This window comes from Euprymna scolopes, chromosome 6 (assembly GCF_053919585.1).
Source record: "Euprymna scolopes isolate OS-2025 chromosome 6, ASM5391958v1, whole genome shotgun sequence".
Taxonomy (NCBI): domain Eukaryota; kingdom Metazoa; phylum Mollusca; class Cephalopoda; order Sepiida; family Sepiolidae; genus Euprymna; species Euprymna scolopes.
The window spans coordinates 137,528,081-137,552,411 of record NC_136487.1 but is presented as its reverse complement, the minus strand read 5'-3'; the positions used below and the strand labels follow the sequence as shown (position 1 = coordinate 137,552,411).

At 34.4% G+C, this 24,331-nt stretch overlaps 2 protein-coding genes across 4 annotated transcripts in view; one reads left to right on the top strand and one right to left on the bottom strand.

Moving 5' to 3' along the window:
- The window catches only part of LOC145277982 (TBC1 domain family member 20-like), a 129,461-nt gene that overhangs the window by 4,156 nt on the left and 100,974 nt on the right, over window positions 1-24,331 (top strand). The gene's annotated exons all lie outside the window — the stretch shown is intronic.
- The window catches only part of LOC145277981 (diacylglycerol O-acyltransferase 1-like), a 117,247-nt gene that overhangs the window by 72,717 nt on the left and 20,199 nt on the right, over window positions 1-24,331 (bottom strand). For both annotated transcript variants that reach the window (XM_080130120.1, XM_080130121.1), the window contains exon 2: window positions 11,937-12,024. In XM_080130120.1, the coding sequence (XP_079986246.1) occupies window positions 11,937-12,024 (88 nt within the window). The remainder of the gene's footprint in view (window positions 1-11,936; window positions 12,025-24,331) is intronic.

Here is a 24,331-nt window from a genome sequence, read left to right as displayed (position 1 = left end):
TTTTTGTTCTAACTGAGGAGGAGGCATCCTACTGGATGCCCAAAACTCACCTGTTGTCTCAGACATTCCAACCAGGAGATCATTTAAGATTCTTACCGTTTGTTTAAGTTCAATTGATTGCCTCTCTCTCTCTTGCACTTTGTTTACCTGTAGCTTTTGAAATTCTTTTTTCATGAGATGCAAGGGACTACTAATTGGGATCATGTTTAAGAAAGATTAACAAGAGGTTGGTTTACATTACATTTAAACTTCTGCATATCAGTACAGTCAGGGAAGAATGTAGCAGGAATGGAATTCCAAAGTCTAGCTGTTCAAGGAAAGAAGCTATTAGAATAAAAAGTTTTCTGGCATTTAGGGACCTCAACAGTGAAGGGGTGTGATTTTGTTGCTAAGCATATATACGTCGAGGAGGTGCAAGTACAATGAGTTCATCAGAGCACATTCCATTAAAATATTTATAAAACAGACACAGGGATGCAACATTGCGGTGATGGGGCAGGGGTTGGAGTCTAGTTGACAAAGTGGGACCTATTAAGTTACAGACCCTTTTCTGGACCCTATACAAAAGGGAGAGGCTAGTGGTAGATGCACCAGCCAAGATGTGGCAACAATACTCCATGTATGGGCGAATGGTGGCCGTGTAGAGGTACAGGATACTCTCAAATATGAGTAGTTTTCTAGCACGATAGAGGGAGCCTACCTTCCTTGCAGCAAGCTTACTGGAATGTTGAGTTGCTTTGCAAAAAGATAAATAAGTAAAATGAAGCGAACATTTTTCAGTTTCATATTTGAAACTTTTCTCGATTTAATTTGATTAAAAAGATAAAAACTCACTGAGGAAGCGTTTTGAAAATATCTAAAATTTATTGATTAGTTGTAGCAACCCCCCCCCCTAACATGACCTGGTCATAAAATATCATATTCAAATGTATATTGATTCATGCAGATTTTATATTTATTATTATAGAGCTAATACTCTATTGATTATAATCTGCCACCCACTATATGGTAGTGATTTCAAAACTTAAAAAAATAAAATGGCTTTAGTGCCATCAGCTAGAATCGAAACCAAAACATTTAGCACTTCAGACCTAGTTTTTACCATTTGAACTATTGGCAGATATATAAGAAAACGTTAATTAATCGACAAATGGATAAATATATATTTGCGTAAGCATACAAGAGCACTTTAAGTTGACTTATGCCTGCCAAGTTTCAATTTTTTTAATTTTACCTCTTAGCAGTTCTTTTTACCGACTAAAGTGCAAACTGAATTTGTTCCACAGGCCCTATATATCAAGTTTTAAGTCTGTAGACCATGAATTGAGAGTTTGGTAGAGACCATTTCTCAGACAGCAAGACAATGTCGCATATATATATATATATATATATATATATATATATATATATATATATATATATATACACACACACACAAAACAAGATGGCTACAAACACGATGTTGAGTCTAAGAATTTTCTTTTTTCTTACATTATATTGTTATGCATTTTTTTTTCTTTCTAATCAAACAATTTATTTTTTTTTCTGAGGAGTATATGCATGAAAAGAGTCGATATTGACATGATAACAACTGATTTTTTCTACATAATGAAACGGATCTGTAAAACATGTACTGAAATTTGAACATACTGAAGGAGCTGCTTTGCATGGAAAATAAATACTTGGATCTTGGAATGTAGCGATAATGTTATTCATTTATATATATATATATACACACACACACAAAGAAAAATATTTTAAAAACAATCTTATAAATTAAAAAAAATTAACTCAGAATATTTATTAAATAAAGCTTTAGTAATATACACACTATTCAACTATTAATTTAAACTTTTGTGTGAAGTTAAAGAAAATCATCTCAAAATTGAAACAGCTGAATCAAGAGATGGCACACATTGCACACGCATAGGCTCGATATATAGCTGTACAACAAGCAGCAGTAGAAAGATGATGGTGGCTAAGTGGTTAACGACAGACTGACAACCTGTATGTGCCAAGTTCGAACCCAGTCCATTCCACAGAATCATATTCACTTAGGGATGTAGGCAACTTTCACGTGGTCCCTCCCATAAGTACCTGATGACTTTCTAGAAAGAATTCTAACTAGAAAGATATTGAGGAAACAAATGCCAACAATAATAATCTAATTAAAAATGAGTGATCGATGCTCAGCAGCAACAGCAACGGTGCCTCCCCCCTCAAGTCAAACCCTTCTTCACTTGGTAGTGTCAGAGCTCTGCTGTTTTCTTTGTTTTTCCATTCACATAAAAAAAAGGAAAGGAAAGGCAGCAGACAGAAATTAATAAACTATATATATAATATTTGTTATACTAGCAGGACGCCAGGCGTTGCCCGGTCGTAAGATACATTTTAATGATATTTTAATTCATGCAGATTATCTACATATTATTATAGAGACAATTCTCTAGCATTTATTATATTATTAAACCTAATATATAGTAGTCTCTAAGCCATGCCCATATGCATATATTTTCGTATTCCTGCACGTCATCAATAGAAAACGAATAAAGTTATAAATTTTTATACTTTTCATATTCTTTTTTTATGGATTTTTATATAAAAACTGGTCATCCCCTTTCTTAAAAAATGGAATCACCCAATCGTTGAAGACAAGATGCAAGCAAATACGGTTCAGAGTTTTATCATTATATATATCACATCCATACAATAAGCAGCAGCAAGCACCCACCTAAAATACAACCCTTCCTCATTATGATAGGAACAGTAACATGGAAGGGTCAGAGCTATATAGTCTAGAACTCTGGTTCCTAATAGGACAATCAATGGCAAACGGGTTTGGAACCAAGTAGTATTAAGTCCACATCTTAGTTAATATGTAACGTAGTACACGTTTTTAAAAAGGTGTTACCTTTTAACAGACCCAACATGTAGACGATCGCAAGGAAACAGAAGAAAGGAAAAAAAATTAATAAAAGCCTTTATATCTGGTATTTCCAACAACGCATTTTTTCTAAATATTTCTCCAGTCAGGTGCAACTTTTCGTCCCTCCTGTGACGTCACCGAGGTCTTGAACACGTGCTTCTTGTCACGTCTCAAACACCACTCCTCCAAACACCCAATGCTCTTCCTCTTGGTCTTTGCCACATATGTCTGTTTTCTGTAAGGTCATCATGCAGCCGGTTTGATTATTTGCATATGTTATACACTGCAGCTGCTGCTCCCAACATTAGTGGCTCTATTACAAATAGGGGTCTGGTGAAAATCCAGAAGGAATCAAAATCACATAAGGGTGTCCCAAGCAAAAACGTAACTGCTAGAACTCAATTAGAGTGAAAGTTGCAATGCTCCTTCTGTACTGGTCCTGGATATGACCTTAAACTATATCCGATGGTGAGGCCCCAGCTTAAGAGTTTTGGGGAGTGTGGAGCCACCCTTTAATTGCCATTGCTCCCAGGTCCACTCTGAACCGAAGTGGTAGTACCTGTTAGGGTCCCAACTATGGGTTAAATAGAAACAGACTTAAAAAAAAATTATATATATATATATATATTCTATTAAAAAAATTTTCTTCAAAATCACTGGATTTGGCATTAAATAACCTGAAAAGGGTTGATATGCTATAAGCCAAAAACAACCAACCTTCTGTATTATTCCTTTCGGGTTCTGGACCTAACCTTTCTTGTTTAATGAATATGACCAACCAGGAAGATTTCATACAGACCAGATAATCATGAGGCACATTGTTAGATCTATGCAGAAGTCCAATTTGCTTAACAAGCAAACAAAAGTAGCAGCATTGCTTCTGGCATCTTCATCACAGATAAAGGTCAACTTAGTTTCAAGGTCAAAAAATAATTAGTATTAAATCCTGAGTGACGAGCAGTACTTCACATTCACAATATCACCACAGGTTATGTTGGTGAAAGAAAGATATTTCAAATACCAATGAACAAAATTTGGTCTGATCTTGCATCCTGTTGATAGGTTTCCTTTTCGCTCCCATTTTTTTTTTTTTTTGCTGGCAAGAACAATTTTAGGAAAGTAGGTCGATTTTGAATTAACAACTAATCTGTCACATCCCTTGATCATAGAGGAAATATGCAGAATTTATTTTGCAATATCTATAGAAAAGTTAGATGTGTATATATTTCCATGTACAAGAATTACTCCTAAACTAATCAACAGATCATTATGAATTTTCGAACACAACTGATAGGTTTAAGTGTGAATAATGTTGGCTCTAGTTTAGTTTTATGTTGGAAGCTTTTTGTGAAAATTCAGATAGTGAAATTTTGACGTCTTAGATATTAATCAACAAATGTTCCCTAAATTTAGCTTTTTTCGAAAAAGAAAAGCGTTTTAGGAGGCATAGGATGTGCATAAAATCTCATTAGAAAATTCAAATACTTAAAACTTGCATTTAATTTCATTCTATAATCATTAGACACCAATTAAACATTTTTTTTTTTTTACAAGAGGACTCCCTTGTAAAAAAAAAAAAAAAAAAAAAAAAAAAAATGAAAAAAAAAATTTAATTGTTGACAGTTAAAAATGTTTAATTGGTGAATTCAAAATTATATATATAAATTCAAAAGACACACAGCGAGGACCACTTATCAAGAGCTGAAGGCCACTAGAGGATAAGATAGAGGAATGCCTCAGGAGTGAGATACCTTCTGCAAAGGTAAAATGATACAATTTTTCCAGAAATCAATAGATTTGATGCAAGTTTTCCATTTCAGATAAGGAGTGAAAGCAGACTTAAAAAGCTTCTTTGAGAAAAGAGCCATTCATATCAATTGGGGCCAAGTGAAGATCAGAATGTTTATGGTGGAAAGGTAAAAAGCTTGATTTTAAATGCATTAAAATTAACTTTTTGCCCCACTGCACCACATGCTCAAGATCAGAGGAGAGAGAGAGAGACTGACTCAGAGATCTTGGTTGCTGTTGATCTTTGAAGTGTTGCCATAGATGGTATATGTTTACGAATAAACTTAGAATGTGATTTTGGAAATCATTGATAAAGATAAGAGAGAAGGGTCCAGTTGAATCCTTGAGGCACACCAGCATTGATACTTTGAGCTTCAGACTTTTGCCCATCGACAACTACTTGTATAAACCTATTGGAGAAAAAAGATTTAGTGATTGAGAAAACACTTCCAGATATTTCATAGCTGGAAATCTTGTGAAGTAAACCTTTATGCCAAATCCTATCAAATGCCTTTGATATATCAAGAGCTATTGGTCGAAAAAAACCCATTAATAGATTCACAGATCCTATGTGAAATTACAGTCAGTACATCAGCTGTAGACCGCACAGTATCTAAACCATATTGCTTGTCACTGAATAAGTTGCTTTTGCAGCAGTGGTTGACAATTTCTTTATTTAGCATGGATTCAAACAACTTACTCGTGATACACAGAAGACTAATTGGTCTATACGGAGATGCAGAAGACGGTTCTCCACTATTTTTAAATATGGAGCAAACTAATGAGGGTTTTTGAAGGTGTTGGGAAGCATTTCTCTATTAGGTATCGATTGAACAGCTTAGCAAGAATTGGTGCTAGTTCTAGTTGAAGCTTTTTGAGTACTATAACTGGAATATTGTCAGAACCAGTTGCTTTGCTGACATCAAAATTCTTGACCGTAGGAACATCAACAGATATGTTGATGTTGCTCAGATCATTTTCAGTCTTGAGAGGAAATTCAGGAAGTAGGTGGTTCTGATTACATAAGGTTGAATTTGCTGCAAGTTCTTGGGAAAGATTTTGGTTTTGTCAGATGCTGACGAAATCACCTCAGGCCCATTGAAGATGGTTGAGATAGAAGATGCACATCTGTTCACTACCTTGCTTGTTATTCAATAGAACTCATGGAAACCAAGCCTCTGTTCTACTTTGTATTTTATGGATGGAGCATACGACTTTCTCGTGTTTTCTATAATCATTTTGCAGTGATTGCTGGCAGTTCTAGTTTCAAAACATCCATTACGTTTAAAGCAATTGAAGTAGTGGTTTCTATGTGTAGCACATTCAGGGGTGTACTAGCTGTTCAGTTGCTATTGGAATTTCTTAAAGGATATGTAGCTGTCTATGCAGATGGTAAACCAATCAAGTCAGATGCTATAGGAGAAGCATTCCTTTAAAACAGAGCGTAGAGAGTAATTCTGATATGAACGTTCAGAAACTTTCCCAGTCAAATATCAAGTATTGATGCACTGTTCAATAGAGTCAGATATTTGGGGATTTGTTATAGTTTTATTTCCTGAATTTCAATTTCTTAAGACTCCTTATGATTAAGCCTTATATTTTAGATATTTTCTATAACAAACATTATTTTAATTCAAATTGAACTAAGCATTCTAGACATGAGCTTTAGTATCATAATAGCCTGAGTGCCCGGCGTTGTCTGAGTGTTTGGAGGTGTGTGTTGATCAAAAACTAAATAAATTTTTTTTTTAAAAAGTGGTAGTAAGCAAGCAGGCTTGAACCCGTACCACAAAGGAGGAAAAGAATGTGGAAAAAAAAAAAAATGTCTTTGCTGTTGCATCCATTGCCAAACTGCGTAATGAAGGCTAGTCAATCAAAGAGGGGATGACTTTCGAAAATATCGGCAAAAAAAAAAAAAAAAAAAAAAAAAAAAGTGACCTCCTCCTTGTAGAAAAGTGCCCAGTTGAGGGTGAAAGAATTAATGTTTTTTTGCCAATTTTTTGATATTTGTCGTCTGAAGGGTTAAGCTTCAAAACGATACCAATCTCATGAAAGTCCGTCGTCTCTGTAGAAAGTTTTAGACATACAAACATAGACATACATTTAAACAGCCAGGTGAGCTTTATATTATAGATGGCGAATTAGAGAATTTTACCCATCCAAGGACAGGTATTCTAGCTAATTATACAAAAATGGTACAAATTATCCACTTACAGTTAACGTTAGAAAGTGAAACATAAGACACTTTAATAAAATTTAATCTCGGTTTAGTCTTTTACTAGTAGAAGTGCCCGGCCTTAATGGGTCGTAAAATATGCTTAAATATATTTTAATTCATGCAGATTTCGTATTTATTATTACAGAGCCTTTTCTCTATTGAATATTATATTGTACCTAATATAAGGGAGTGATTTAAAAGTTTAAAATAACTTGGGTGCCATCAGCTATAATCAAAGCCAAAACATTTAGAGTTTCAGCCATATTCTCTATCAAGAGGTAGATAAGATTTAATATTAAACGACTTGAAGAAACGAATTTGGTCATGTGCAGAAAGAAATGTTAACAAGATGAAATGAACGTTTTGCATTTCAACTTGCCGAAACCATTCTTGGTGTATGATTACTATTTCCTGTTAATTTCAGTGTTATGTGTTTAAGAGTTTATCGGTTAAGTGATCTAACGTATTTACCAATCCAAGCAATTTCCAGTTCGAAAATTCCTCAAAAGTAAACGTGTTACTTAATTGGAAGACCTCCCACCCGTTGTATTACGTTCCTTATATTTAGACAAATGCCCATTTATTTCATTTGATACGTGAAAAATTCATACTTTTGTTTAATCGTGTTAAGTAAACCTACACTTACTTTCTATATTTTATTATATTTAAGAAAAATTTTAAAAATCGGTTTTTGGACATTTTTATGTTTTTACCTACATTTTCGTCGAGATCTTCAATTTCAGTAACAAGGTTTATTTCTGACGAGTTTCGATACTGGAATTTGTTGAGATCGATAAATATGCTTGATCGTCTAAATTTAAAAATATTAATATTATGAAAAAAAAAAAAATTCTATCTTAACACTTTACAAATCAATTAGCAGAACTGAAGGAAATAAAAAAAAAATCTTCCCAAATATTTGTTGAAGGGGAGGAGTATTTAATAACTGTGTGTGTGTTTTACAATTTGTAAATGGAACTTCAGCCATTACTACCAGCAGAGCATTACCACTGTCAACCAAGAGGAGACTATCAGGTATGAGTATGTAATGTAATAATGTCTGGAAGCGAAACCAGAAGTATTCATGCTGTAGGGTTAAAAGTGCAGCAAGTTCATCAATCCGTTGAAGTACTGGTAAAGTAAGCAACGTGATGCAACAGGGGCTGAAATTACGCAGCCTATTAGATTAGACATTCTGATTTGCATCCCGTCGGTTTTATGCCATATCAACCATTTTTTAGCTATTCCAAATCCAATAATTTTGGTAAAAGTTTTTATGAATCAAGTTCTTTATATGTTCAAATATTTATTCATGGTGTTTGGTTTAATTGCTTTGAAGAAAATTGTCCTTGAAGAACAAAATTGAGTTTTGCAAAAGGAAAGGAAAAAGTAACATTAATGTTTGATGCATTTTTGATCAGGAAGCCAGTATCTTCCGACAGCCTGATCTGGTAGCACCAGATGTTTCCACAGGTATTACCACTCCGGACTGAAGTGGACCTGGGAGCAATGGTAACTAAGGGTTAACTCCACATTCGCCATAGCTCCCAAATGGGGCCTCACCACTGTCCAAGAGGAAAAAGGTATTAACCTTATGACTTTGATCATATGAACATGATCAGTATATTAGAAAGATATTGTCCTATTGTGCAAAGTTAAAACCAGTGTTTTAATCTCACTGTTAGAACAAGAAATGGTGCAAGTTTTATAAAATAGAGAAATTAATTTTTTTTTTGTTGTTCTCAATAGGCAGAAAACCCACCACTACCACCATCAATGGACAGACAAGTACTGGTGTGCAGGTCCAAGTCCTTGATAGTATGCCTTAAAATGCAAGGATACTTGTACAGATTTTGAACTAAACTGTTTTTTTGATGTTAAACTAAGTTTAAGGTTTGGCATAAGTCGGTTTGGTTTAGATCAAATTTTGTAAAAGCATGGACTCCAGTACAAATCCTAGTACTGAAAAATCTTATTAGAAAGGAAGATCGTTTGAATATAATTGGATGCCCCCTCTCTCCAAGTTGGATGCCTGGTAGCCACTACCCTTTCATCTCCAACCACCTTTGGACGCCAATGCATACAAGACACCACCATAAACAAACCCATAAAAGCTGATAAAAAAAAAAAAAAAAAAAAAAAGCCACCCAGTATTTTGCTATCCTTTATTTTCAAAACACTTCATATCTTGACCTGATTTCATAACAGCGTCTCGCGAAAAGAATAAAAATATTTACATTTACAATTCTGAACAATAAATATAAATATTTAAAACTCTAAGACACATTCCTTATTTGCCTTTAGAAATATTTTAATTTATTAAAACTTATTACCATTTTTTTCTTTTTCGTTTCTTCTGAATTTTTTTAACACAGTTACATTTTTTTTTTTTTTTTTTTTTTTTTTTTTTTTTTTTGCATATTTAGTTCTCCATTACAATTTTTGGTTTCTGAGTTAATCAGAAAGATATTGTGTTTCAGTCACTGGTTGATATTCCAATAGTCTTTCGAGTTACAAAAAAAAAAAAAAAAAAAATTTCTTCATTAGTCTTTATTTTTGGTTTCTTGTTTGTTTTTGTGCATTTTTCTTTTTTTTTTTTTTACTAACGAATCACTACCTATTAAGGTTGAAAAGCCACTTGAGAACAAGTGTCAAAATAAAAAAAAAAAAACTGTTGAAATATTTACTTGTCGAAACAAATTGACATTAGCAACAAGCTGAGCATGTGGGGTCCCCCTCCATAGGTAAAAAAATTACTTTCACCACGAGTTCATGCAAAATTTCAAACAAATCCAAGGCATAGTTATTGAGAAAAGGGTAAACACATGAATGGATAAACAATTTGAGGGCAATTTTACCCCTATAATGCCCCGGGGGGAGGGGGGGGGGGCAACCAAAGTTATCCTGGAAAATCCATTCAGGCAAAAATTTACTTTCACCTTAACTAATGTTTGTGCAAAATTTCAAAAACATCTAAGGTGTGGTTATTGAGAAAAGTGAGAACAAGTGAACAGACAAACGGGAGTGAATTACTAGGTCCAATCCCTCCTTTGTCTGGGAACCAACAAATCAGGCACAGGGTCATTTAAAAATGTGGGTGAAATGTGTTGTTGGTCATCATTAGTCACAAATAACAAATTTCTATCATATTCTTGACTAGAATCAACTCATTCACCACATGCAGGTAGACAGTTAAATGAAGAGAACTTGAATGCCTACTGGAAGGAACTTGAATGTCTGCAAGACACTATCCTCAAGAGTCTAAGGCCTCTCTGTACAGGGGTTTGTCAGGAAAACCTGGCAGGAGGATATTTTTCCGTACCAAATATTGAAAATCACATAGTATTCACAGCCCAAATAAGATCTCAGTATGGCTAACCCACACTAGTTTTTACAAGGAATGGTGCACCTTCTCCAAGTGATGTTACTTCAAGTAGTAATACGAAGTTGGACACTCCAGACTAGATGAATTCTTGTCCTGGAATCCAGTAAAACCAAAAGACCAAAAAGAAAAATACACAACATATAAAAATGGTCAATTGGGGAAATAAAAATTATGTTTTCGATTTCTTTACCAACTCAGTGTCTGAGAGATAAAAAAAAATTATAATGAAATATTCGAATATCTATGCGTCTCATACAGAGATTGAATGTTAGCCTCAAACATGCTCCCTACCCCCGATTTCTGAGAACTTCGATCAAAGTAAAATGAAAAAGAAAAAAAATAATGATTGCAAATACCTGAACATAATGAACATGTGAGCACTCATGAGAACAGTCTATAAGTGTTCATTGACATTGAATTTGAAGATGACCATGTTGTAGCCCACAGGGAAATAATCCACAGATGGGAAGTTCTTGAAAAGAAAATGCTCATGAAAATTCCATGTGATGTTAGATACTCGAAAGAAGGTTCTTTGCAATTGTGGTAGAAAGAAAAGTTTTTGTTCTTACGTTTCTGAATTTTTGAGATGAGGATTGATTATTCGCATTATTTAGATTCTTTGGACTACTTTTCTCATCTCGAGTGCTATTTTCAACGTTCTTCAGGTGTATCTTAGCGAACACTGGAAGCCTTCTGCTGAACTCTGATATCTGCACAGAATTTCTAACAGAAATATTCATTTAATCCACGAGGGAAGCATGCTCTCGTTCTGTCAACCATGATTCGGTAGAAGTCCTAAGTAATTCACAATTGTATTTTGAGAACCTTGTTCATAATGTTAAAAATATTCTTTTTGATATAACAATCCAAAATAAATGCACTAATCAATAGGATGAATAAAATTTGATTTATGAGGATACTTAATGACAAATGATTGACATTAGATTTTGAAACAATATTGCAATCCTCTAGGAAGCAATCTTGTGGTAATATGTTCTACATGTAGGAACTTCTTAGTAAACTCTGAACTGACTGGGTCAGATTTTTTCAGAATACTCTGGTTTGTTCTTGCAACCTCCTCTTCCGAAGTGATGTAAAGCTATGATAAAAAAAAAAGTTACCTAGCCATTACGTAGCACACAATCTATACAAACATTATTTACCAGGTTGGGAGAGGGGGGGGTCTTGTTTTCCACAATGCATGATCTAATGTAATCAGATTTAAGTGTTGATGTCATTTTGATAATTTTTTATCATTATTTTGATGGTTAAAAGAATTTCATTTAGCAGAGTTACCTGGTATTGCCTGGCTTCATTTAGTAAAATCAATCTCAAATATAGAGTGATGTTATTTTTCAATATTAAAATAATTGCATAAATTTCCGTTATGACAAAAATACATTGATAACAATATCATATTGCACATGTACAGAGAGTTTTGATTTTTTTTAATAAATAGAATTTTAAAAAAAAAAAAAGTTTTAAAAAATTTTTAACAGTTAAAAAGCATGGTACTTTTAAAGAATTTAAACAAAACTTTTATTTAACTCTAATCTACATTTTAATTCTGAAAAGTCGGTTTGGTTCAGTTTAAACTCTATAGAAGCAAAAATACTCACCAGTAGTAAGACACATAGGTTCAAAAGTCCTCGATAGTTCGTAAAACCACTTGAAGCACTCAGAAGTGAATCAACTGTCCGATGAACCCTGAAAGAATAAAGATACATTTTCATAAGAAAAAAAATATTCAATCTTTTTATTGGTTATTTTTTTATTTTTTTTATTTTTTTTTTTCAAGATATTTGAGTTATTTGTAAGGCCCTACTTAGGAGTTTTCAGATTTTTTATACAGGCATTTAAAATTGTTGTAGACTCTTGAAAATTCAGTATGTTACTGCGATACATTCTTAGATGACTAACCAATTTTTATGATTTTAGGTTCAAATAAACAGCTATAGCAGGAATTGGAATGCACCCTACTAAAGCCAGATTGCTACAGCTGGTGAATTTAAAAAATGCAATCTAGACGTGATGACACTTTATAAGAACGATATGCAATAAAATTCAATTTTAAATTTGGAAAAAAATGCCACAGAAACGTATGGAATGCTTCAGACGGCTTTTGGATCATCTTGTATGAATCAAACATCAGTTTTTAAGTGGCATAAGAGATTCAAGGAAGGCAGGGAGTCTGTGAGGGATAATGAGGTGTGGGAGGACTAAGAATTTCAGAACACCAGGCTTGATTGGCCAAATAAAGAATTTCATGGATAAGAATGGTCGTGTGTCCATAGAGACAATAAGTGCACGGTTTGAATTCAGTATGAAAACTGTACATACAATTATTCGTGAGGAACTGAAGATGCAGAAGATTTGCGTGAAGTTTGATCCAAGGGTGCAGTTCATAACTCCATCTTTGTCACAGACTATTTGACCAAGATGGGCATCAAGACAATTCCTCACCCTCCCTAAACTCCAGACCTTGGTCCCTGTGACTTTTGGTTATTCCCTAAGCTCAAGGAAAACCTTAGAGGCTGCCATTATAAGACAATTGGGGAGATGAAAGAGGCTGTGATGAAAGTCATTGACTCTCACAAAAGAGGACTTCCACAAGTTGTTGGAACCATGTAAAAAATGCTTTGCAGCCAGACGAGATTACTTTGAACTAGAGTTTCATGAGTATACGATTAATAAAAGTTCTCATATGAAAAGTCTGGAAACTTATTGAAGGCACCTCATATAACAGGGCTAGCAGTCTTGCAATTAGTATCCACAACAGAGTATGAGAAGGTTAGAATTTAAAATACTAAAACCATTTAATGCTACTAAGACAAAGCTCCTTTCCTTCAAATTACAAAGGATCTTTCCAGCTACAAATTGGAATTGATAATAGCACTAAGAGTTCATCATTCAAACTTCATGATCTAGCATTCACCAGTAACATGAATTGGAACAAATACATATAAGACAATATAAAGACTACTATAAAGAAGATGGGCTCCCTCTACTGTGCTAGATCCTATATCTCTACAAAGCTACCATTCACCCATGCATAGAATATTGTCACCACATATGGGCCAGTGTATCAGCTACTAATCTCTCTGAAGATCAACCTTACTATCTTTGGATTTTACTGATTGAATGAAAAATTTTTTTCAATTTTTCCCTACCGGATTATATTACCACTGGATTTTAAATTCTGACTGTTGGATTCCTTTTAAAAAATTCTATTTTTGCTTTTCGGATTACCATTGAAAGAGTCTTCAAATAAGCATGAATATTATTCCCGGTTTGTTTTTGTTCTTTTGCACATTTCCCACATTTTTTTCACACGTTTCTTAACGGACATGAACATTTTGCAATTTATGACTATCATAAATTGTAGTTTCATCTAATGCCTCAACCAGCAAATTCTAGCCTAGCTACAATTATAATTTGCTAATTTCTTTCTGTCCTCTTATGAGAAGAATAGCAAGAACAGCATTCTTGAAACTGTGGAATAAGGACTATGAACATTGTTTGCAAGAGTGTTCGGTCGAATAACAAATTTAATTGTAAATTTTTATTTACAGTTTTAATTTCTTTTCTCTCTCTCATATATATATATATATATATATATAAGCGAAATTGTCGGTGTGTGCGTGTACATTTCCCTACCAAACTACTCTGTCAATTTTCAGTCTACGGACTAGAGATTTGACATAAGGGGTATTGAGATTTGGGAAAATCTTTTTAATCAGTTTTTGGTAGAAATTTGCCTGTCAAGGGGGTCAAAGTTCAACAATTTGACCTTTGAAAACTCTACCAAACTCCTCCGCAGATTTTGGGTCGAAACAATTGAAATTTTACATGTATGTTACTTGGACATGGATCAAACTTTAATTTGATTCGAGCCTAAAACAATAAATGTTAAGGGGTCAAAATTAAAACAATTGACCTCTGCGGTCTCTACCAAATTACTCAGCCAATTTTTGGTCTAAATGTTTTAAATTTTACGTAAAGTGTATTCAGACATAGATAAAGCTTTTCAATTGGTTTTTGACCGAAAATTTGGCTTTAGGGGTCAAAGTTCAAAAGATTTGACCTTTGCAGTCTCTAGCAAACTATTCAGCCAATTTTGAGTCTAAACATTTGAAATTTTACATAAAGGGTATTCAGACAAGCAGCACACTTTTTAATCAGTTTTTGGGCGACAATTTGGCTGCCAAGAGGTCAAAGTTGAAAGAGTTTACCTTTGCAAACTCTACCAAACTCCTCCACCAATTTTAGGTCTGAACACTTGAAATTTTAGATGTAGGTTACTTGAACACGAGTCAAACTTTTTAATATATATATATATATATATATATATATATATAGATAGATAGATAGAGAGAGAAAGCAAGAGAAATAACAAAAACTGGTCGAACAGGACACCTGTCGTCCAGGATATAATAAAGAGTCTGCAATTTAATAAGTCTTGCATTGTCAAGTTCCAGCTTCCATCCTATCACTGCAAAGTTGCATCCCTGTGCTTGTTTTACAAGTACTTCAACGGAATGTGCTCCAATGAACTTGTAACATCGATTCCCACTTAATGTAAATGCCCCCGACTAAGCAACAAAATCCCACTTCTCTGTAGAGGTCCCCCAATGCCGGAGAGCCTTCTACTCGAATACATTGCTAGACCCTCCTTGTTTTCTTAACTGTACTAACACACAGAAGTTCAGATATGAACACATCTCACTGCTCAACTCCCTACAGGTATATTCACAGTACCTCTTTACATCTCATGTGCCTCGTTTGAAATGAATAATGGTCAATGTGCGCTAGAGTACCAACTAAAGTCTTAAACGTTGTAACATTGATTTTTAGGGGTATTCAGCACGGTTTTGAACGAATATCACATTTAAAATTGTCGCTGAAATAGTTTTTTATGATTTTAAAACCTTTATTATCCAGTGTATGTTTTATATACCTACTAGTTCAACTTTTTTCGTCAATCAAAATAGGTCGGCTGTTATATTTAATACCATGGTTGCTATCTGAGTTTGGTTTTGAAGCTTTAACTAGAAATAAAACAAAACACAAACCTCAAAATAAAAAGACTACCACCACCAGGTGCAGTGTAAACAAACAAGTCATTAGTGTGCTGCACAAAAAGTCATGACCAGATAGAAGTCTTAAGTAGTTCTTAATCACACTTTTAGTATCACATGTAGTGAGGATTGAACCATCTAGGAGACACTTCTTTATCATCGGTTTAATATGCTGGCATGCATTGGACGGCTTTAAGAAGTTGACTTTGGAATTAACCCATCTCTCGCCAGGTCTTTATCCCTCTTTCTCTCAAGTCCATTTTTAATCACTTCCTTCCATATTTTCCTTGGCTTCCCCCCTGATAAACTGATTTTTGCTACCTCAGCAGTTCTACATCTAATACAAGAACTCCCATCCATTCTTTCAACGCGCCCATACCATCAAAGCCTCCTGCTCTGCATCCATCTCCCTATACTGTCCAGATTTCAGAACTGATTACTACTTAAATGAAGCAGCAGTCTCTTTGAGGTTGAGGGTTCGATACGAATATAATTAAGAATTACTGAATATTTGAACTTTGTCATGGCTGCTGGAATGAGGACAATTTACCTCTGTAGATCAAATAAAGGGTTTCGTTGAACAGATTACCAAGTTCAACAAGATACACCTGAAGAAAGGTTACATTGGCTAAAATGTTGTAAGAATAATATTCAAGAGAAGAGTAGTTTGAATAATTTAAATGATACAGGGTTTTTTGTTTGTTCGTTTTTCAGTCAAGAAACTTCCTCATCTTTTTTTTTTTTCTTTTTGGAATCTTAAAAATGACGGGTCAGTAATTGGGCTTTTAGAGTTACAGATAAACTAAGTAATAACAAAAAAGCAAATGAATGATATGATTGGACTCTGATCAACAATAAAAAGGAAAGGGATAGGCCAAGAACATTTATAGGAATTTTTTTTTTTTTTTTTTTTTTTTTTAAATAGATTATCTGAGAATCGAACTGCTTGTAACAAAAATAGAACTTTTAAAACTATTAAGATAAATCTTTAAATTGTATATCTTTGCACGAGTTCACTATTAGGTGTTTGCACTTTTTATCTGTTTGACCTTTGAAAAAGTTATTCCAGATATAGTTGCACAGGTTGAAAGAAGAAATTTCTTTCAAGATCTGGGCTAAAACACTTTATATGCAATTACAAAGATTTGAGCACAATTATCAGGAAAAATAGCAACATGTGTTTAATAATTCGTATACAATGACTTGGGTACGGCAAATATTAAATTTCAATATTGAATAACAGTATTGTTACTAATTTTTTTTTTTTTTTTTTTTTTTAAATCACTGCTTTCATTTTCTTTTTCAACAAATTTGGAGTCATTAAAAAACAGATCAATTCAGTGGTACTCTTGTTTGTTTTTTTGTTTTGTTTTTTTTTTTTGTAAAAATATAAAGATAATTAACCATATTTCAACAACATCTGTATTTTCAGACATGTCTATATTTAATGATAAAGATTGGAGAATCTTCCAAATATTGGAAACACTAATGTTTCAGTTTTCTGTAAGCTGTGACAATCCAGAGGGGAAGGATACAATCAGTTTTATCTATTATTCAATGGAAATTCTTTTGGTAATTAATCCTTATAACCAACCCACATTTTTATACATCGTAAAAATGAATGGCATAATTTTTTTTTTTTTTTACTCCCTTCATCCCAAACAAGGCATATTGTCACTTGGACGTTGGGATCATGTCTAAGAAAGATTAAGATGTTGGTTTACGTTGCATTTGGACTTCTGCATGTCAGTACAGTTTGGGAAGCAGGTAGGGAATTCCAAAGTCTAGCCGCTCTAGGGAAGAAGTTATTAGAGTAGAAAATTTCCTGACATTTATAGACCTCAACAGTGAAGGGGTGTGATTTTGATGCTAAGCAGGTTTGTCGGGTATATGTAGGTTGAGGGGGCACAAGTGCAAGGAGTTCATCAATGCACATTAGGAACAGGGATGCAACATTGCGGTAATGGGACAGGGGTTGAGGCCTAATTGACAAAGTGGGAGACTTTTTTGGACCTTATCCAAGAGGGAGAGATTAATGGTAGATGCACCAGCCCAGATGTGGTAACAATACTCCATGCATGGGTGAATGGTGACCTTGTAGAGATACAGGATACTCTCAGTTGTGGGTAGTTTTCTAGCATGATGAAGGGAGCCTACTTTCTTTGCAGCAGCCTTCCCAATGTCCTCAGTATATTTATTCTAGTTCATATTTCCTGTGAATGTTAAGCCAAGGAGTTTGAAGGAAGAATTCTCAGGTAGAGAGTTATTTGTCATGGATATCAATGGTTGAGTGGCTTCTTGCAATTGTTAAAGGAGAGCAACTTAGTTTTACTAGCATAAATGTTACCATCCATTTATGGTCCCATTCCACTACGGTCTGGAGATCATTTTCTGAGAATTATGCTATTGTCTTGGATTTATGTACATCTGTTCTTCCCTCATGCATGTTATAGAGCATTGTATCATCAGCAAATATACCCATCTCGAACACAATATTATCAGAGAGGTCATTGATGAATATCAGGAATAATAGTGGTTCAAGGATCGACTTCCGAGGCACTCCTGCATTAATGTTACGCTACTTAGATGAACGTCCATCAATGACAACCTGGATGGTTTTATTGTCTAAGAATCTAATTATATTTAGTATTTGTCCAGTTATACAATATGATTTAATTTTCATTAGCAGCCTTTTCATGCCAGATTTGTCAAAGGCCTTGGATATCTCGAGGGCTACAGCTATGACTTCACCCATCTTATCCAGTGCATGGTATATGCATTCAGAGATTACTGTTAAAACATCTGCAGTAGAACAACATTGCGTAAATCCATACTGTTTGTTAGAGAGAAGATTTGCTTATGCAAGGTGGTGGACACGTGCTTAAGTTTCAAAGATTTTAGTGAAGACAGGGAGGAAGCTGATAGAGTGATAATCGAGATGGCACGTCCTTTTGCCAGAATTCTTGTACACTGGTACCTCAGAGGCCATCTCCCAGCTATTAGGGAAGCAAGATTCAGCAAGGCATTTGTTGTAGAGTTTGAAAAGTATGGCGCTAGCTCAGCTGGGCATTTCTTAATTAGTATAGCAGGGATGAGATCAGGCCCACACACCTTGGAGGTGTCTAAGTTTTTTTTATAATATTGCATACATCAGAAGGGGGGTGATTTTCAGATCAATTGTGGCTTCTGTCCACATAGGGAAATTTGGGAGGCAGTTGTTTGTTGGCTCTGGGGTAGAATTGGAGGCAAATCGCCTAGCAAGCGGTTCCGCCTTTTCTGGTTGTTGGATAGTGGTGGAATTACTGATTGCCCTTTATTCACTACACTATTATAAATTTTCCAAAAATCAGTAGTTCCTATCTTCTGTGATTCTATGCATTCCCTGGCTATTTCAGCATGCTTTCTTTTGGTTCTGGCTATTTATCTCTTACAATGATTTCTAGCATCTATAAATTTTTGCCTATTTGTATTTGACTTCTTATGACATACAAACCGGCAGAGTGCATGCTGTCTTTGTACAATGGTAGTTGCACAATTTGTAGTGAACCATGGGAGTGAGTGGGGCTTGCTATAATACTTCTGTGCAGGGATATGTGCTTCAATATCCGCTTTGCACTGTTCAGTTGTCTCATTGGTACACTGTTCAGCAGGGAGAGAGAAGATATTGGTCCATGGGGCATCTCTGATATGTTTTCTGATGGCTTCCCAGTCAGCCCTTTTATAGTACCTTGTTTTGAGCAATGGCTCCTCACATTGGGGTTAGGATTTAAGTGTGATTTCTACTGATACCACTAGGTGGTCTGCGTTTGCAGGTGGACTCTAGGCATTAGTTACAGAATCCTCAGGTACTGTGGTAAGGAATAGGCCTAGAAGTGAAACTTGCTGGTGGTCACTATCTGAGAGACAGGTTGGGAACATGACTGTGTGTGAGGGAATGGGCTATAGAGAAGCTATAAGTAGAGCATCCAACCACATTTCTGCAACCTGAGAAACCAAGCCAATTTTTATGGTAGACATTAAAGTCACCAAACACGTGTATTTGAGCATTACTATTTAAGGAGAGTGCTGCATCTATACTATCAGAGACATGATCGATTAGGGTACAGTTCTGACTGGAGGGAAAACGGTAGAGGAAATATAAGTAACTAACGCAGTGATGAAAGGCTAGTCGAAAATGCAAAGGCCTGGTCATCTAATTCCAGATGTTTCTCTAGTTAAGGGGAGGATGCTTCGAATATAGACCCCAAGTCCATGCATATATCTATCAGTAGTATAAAATCAAGTAAATCTTTTAAAGTAATTTTAGTTGAATATGATATTGTATTTACAACAAATTTTGGTAATTAAAAGAAAAAAAAAACAGATTGGGGGGGGGGGGAGTTTATAAAATTACCGAAATAACCCCTACAGAAAAGTTAATGTTGAACCACATTTTAATATTAATAGCAGCAATAACGTCAGAAAAAAAAAATCTCAATTATTCAACGTTTATTAGTCAAAATATTTAATACAGATTAGTCATTTCTATCAAAATACTTAGTCTCAATTAGTACATAAAACCAAACTCCAATCAAAAATAGTTGTTTACAGAGCAGAGCACCTGCTAGTATTAACTAAATAAGCAGGAACGGAAGCATAGTCAGAGACTCAACTTTCCACACAAAACTTTGTCGAGTCACAACACAACTACAGACTCCATGCATGCAAACTAATTTTAACTTTCTTTACTAGACCATACACTCAGACTACTAAACATAGCAACAGCTTATACACAAAAACTCACATACATACAAAACACTTTGTCTAGACACTGAACTCTTATTAATTCTTTACTTTGAGTTTTTCTAACAATTCATCAGCAAAAAAATAAATTTATGTATAGATAAACTCATCATACTTTTGATATAGCTTTTCTCACTAATATATATATATATATATATATATATATATGCCTCTAGACAAAGTAATCACTTAGAATAGGTCGACTAAGATAAGAGTCTACCAAACACGTGTGTAATGCAAAACTCCTTTCTGCAGAGCTGGATATCCCCACTTTGAAAAGCGACCTCGTGCCTAAGTTTGCCCTCAATGGGTGAAAGAGCATTTAGAGCAATTTATTTTATTTGCATTAACAACAGTGTGTTAACAAAGTTCCCGTTGTTTGTTTGTTTTTTTTCAATAAGCTAGGTTGTTTATAATACAGAAAACTTAGGTGCTTCATGGAGGTAAAAGGCTAACAGTCAAAAACTGTTAGCTTAACAAGTAATTCTCGTTCTTTCTTCCTTTGTATATTCTAGACAGTAGTTGATGAGAACCAATCACAAAGTGAACGCTTGCCGAACCAGCTCAGAAACTGGATATTTTGTTTGTTTCTTTTTGGAAGTCGTAATGAACAAATTCTATATTCTTATTTAAAATACTTTGTCCACATTTTTAGGCAGTGTTCAATTTTCAATAGCAATAGTTCCATTCACATGCCTAGATAATGAAGGAGAAATACAGTTGTATTAAGGAGAATATGACTATCATATTTCAAGTGCTGATGTAGCCATGTTAAGATGAGAATATTGCTTCTAATAATATCTCTACAATACAGGCACATAAAGATACACTCGATGGGCCACTATATACTGTAAAATTTTGTTTTTTTTTTTCTTTTTTAACAAAAAAAAAAAAAAAAAAAAAAAAAAAAAAAAACTAAGTTCAGCATTTGCCCCCCAACCCCCACCCCATTTAGCCTCAAAAGTCTCCAGGGCGTCAAATCCTGGTGAAAATTAACAAACGGTGCAATTTTAGGCCTCAACATGTGTAAATTTGAGTTCAGCACCATGCAAAAAAAAGAACTAACTAAGTCAATCATTTGCCCCCTCCCCCTATTTAGCCCCGAAAGTCCCCAAGGTCTTAATATATTTAAATTTGAGTTCAGCACCATGCAAAACTGCTAATAAATAGACATCCACAGAAAATTTTGGACAAATATGGTAAAATAGTCCCAAAAATGGAGTGTTTTTATTAGCCCTAAAAAAAGCCCCTGGTGCACACCCAAGCATTATCGCAAAGTATAGACAAACAAAATTATAAAGAAATCAGTTAGTTACAACTCTTCAGAAAGAGTTATAGAAATTTAAGACATCAAATTATTTTAATAAGCACTAAAGTGTCAATTTTAGCCATTTTAATCTGAAAAGCATTCCGGGGAGGGGGGGGCAACTGAATTTTCCCCGGAAAATCAGTTCTGTTTCTTTTTTTTACTCATATCATTTTTAATGTTTGTGCAACATTTCAAAAGATTTCAAGGCGTAGTTATTGAGAAAAGTGTGGATGGACAAACGGACAAGAGCGAATTTACAAGACCACCTTCCTTTTGACGAGGGACCAAAAAAAAAAAAAAAAAAAAAAAAAAAAAAGTGCAGTCAGATTTTTTTTTTTTTTTTTTTTTTTTTTAAATCAGATTCGCATGTCAATTTTTTTTTTTTTTTTCACAGCCTCCTCACCTCTAGTTACAAGTGGCATCAAACATGCTCACTTAATCCATTTCCTCAGCTGATGAATGTGTAAAGAGAGATTATAAAATGATTTTTTTTTAAGGAGTGAATAGAGAAAATATAAAATATAAAACGGTTTCAGCCTATCAACTATTTTCTGTGTGTTTTAATGACAAAATATAAGCTACGAGATATCGTTTAGCAATATAAAAAAAATAAAAAAAATAAAAAATGACTGTATTATACAGATTACTGTTCTTACCTTGGATATTATTCTCACGTTTTAGCCGATGTAGCCTCCGATCTTCTTTAAGTGCACCTTGTCAAACTCTAAAATCTGTAAGGAATTTCGAAGAGAACCCTTTATTTGATTCATAGAGGGTAGCTTGCTCTTGTTCCATCAGTCTAAGTGATACTAAGAATGCAATTGCAATTTACTTAAAACTTGTACTCTGTCATGACCACTGGAAAGCGAACAAACTAGCTATTAAATAAATAGCCCTATTCGAAATTCTGTCCAGATTCCTAGAGTTTTACATGATGCACTTGGTAAAGGTCAAAGGTTACATGGGTGTAAACGTTGTGAGAACATACAAGAGGAGAACAACAGTCAAAATCAACATAATAGTACTCAATGCTAATCAATTAATAGTGAAGAACAAATAAGGTGTAGTTTTATACTGAAGGTAAGAAATGCATAATAATGGAAGTCACATCATTAGACAAAAGCGACCATAATAGGTGAGTGTATCCAATGATACAGGGCTTAACAGAGCTGAGAGGGAAAAGTATCAAGGACTTATGTATGATATGAAACGAAATTGGAAATTAAAAGAGGTTTCAATTATACCAGTCATCATAAGAGCAACTGGGCTTACGAAAAAGAACTTCAAAAAGTACATAGCAAGCATACCCGGTGAACCAAGTGCAAGTGAAATACAAACGATTGCACTGAAAGAGACGGCTAGAATCCTGAAAAGATCTCTTGGTTGGACTTGCTAAAATAGGGGTAAATGTTAGACATCAGGTTGGATGTCCCACCCCCTAGAAGAAAAAGGTGAAGAAAAAAAAAAAAAAAAAAAAAAAAAAAAAAGAGAAGTCACATCATTAGACAATAAAGGAAGTCACATAATTATATATTTATTTAGTTTTGAACTTAAGGGAGATAATTCAGTACAATTGCACATAACTTCTCTTTAATCTGTTTAAGTAATTCATAAAAAAATGTCTTCATTTCAACAGTTTTTTTTTTTTCAGTTGGAATGATTATTTTCCTAACATTTTACGATAAACAAAACTTTGTATGTGATCGTTTTTCGTGAAGACCTAACTTTGCACATGTGCATTATCGCCAGTGAGCGATTCAGGAAACATATCAACAAAACAGTCTTTCTATACATACATTACATAGGATGTATGGACGTGTTAGTCTTTCTTTCATAGTCACTTCTCATGCATAAAAACACAATGGAGACTTTGCAGAGTTTTCAAAGGTTTTATTTTGAAAGAATTTACTCAATGGGGGAGAGACCACGTAACTAAATTATTTGCTAAATTTTTAAAGCTTTGTCTTCATGGTGGGTGACACACAAGCAGAGTCTCAAGGCAACATTCACTTATATTTCTGCATTATTTTTGTATCCCGTTCACTTAACTTCAGAGATATTGCTGCGAACTGTTCTTTCCTCAAATATGTGATATCATCCTCTAGTCATATTGTTCGATCCTGCATTTCTAGCGGATTTTGTATAGGAAGCTAATCTTTGATCTCCCACTTCAATCACGCCTCCTGCAGCTGGGTTTATTTCTGTTTACTGCCATTTTATCCTAACATGTACTAATGTGAACTTGGCCATGAGTCATCTTCTGCTTGGTGCAGATTGCAAACCCACGTGACTTATTTTTTGCCATTTCTGATTCAAGGCAAGTTGGTTGATGGACGCTCAACTGTTGAAAGATGTCCAATCAAAAACATTTTCTCTTCATCTTCTCCTTGGCTTTCCTCTGCCTCTTTTGCCTTCTAACATACCCTCAATGCAATGAAATAGGGTAGGGAAGCAGTTTGACAGAGGGTGGATATTTTAGGGTTTTTTTGTTCCCCACCTCCCCAATTAGGCGATGTTCTGTAATGAAACACGTGATTTTGAAATACCTCAATGCAATTGTCTAGTTGTTTAGTCCATGTGATAAAATCAAGGCCATATAAAACTATTTGAAGGACATAAATTAAATAAACTTTTACTTTAACAGTTATCAGCACCCTTTTTGATTTTAGAATGGTGCTGTGTTTTTGGAAAGCTGCCCAACTCAGCCCGATTCTGTGTTTCAATGTTTTCTCATGATCACTGGAGAAAGTCAGTTTGTCATAAATAAATGAATTGGGTGACCTGTTTGATGGATTTACTGTGAAGAGTCATGTTTAGGTTAAACTGTGATTTAGCTGTAGACATA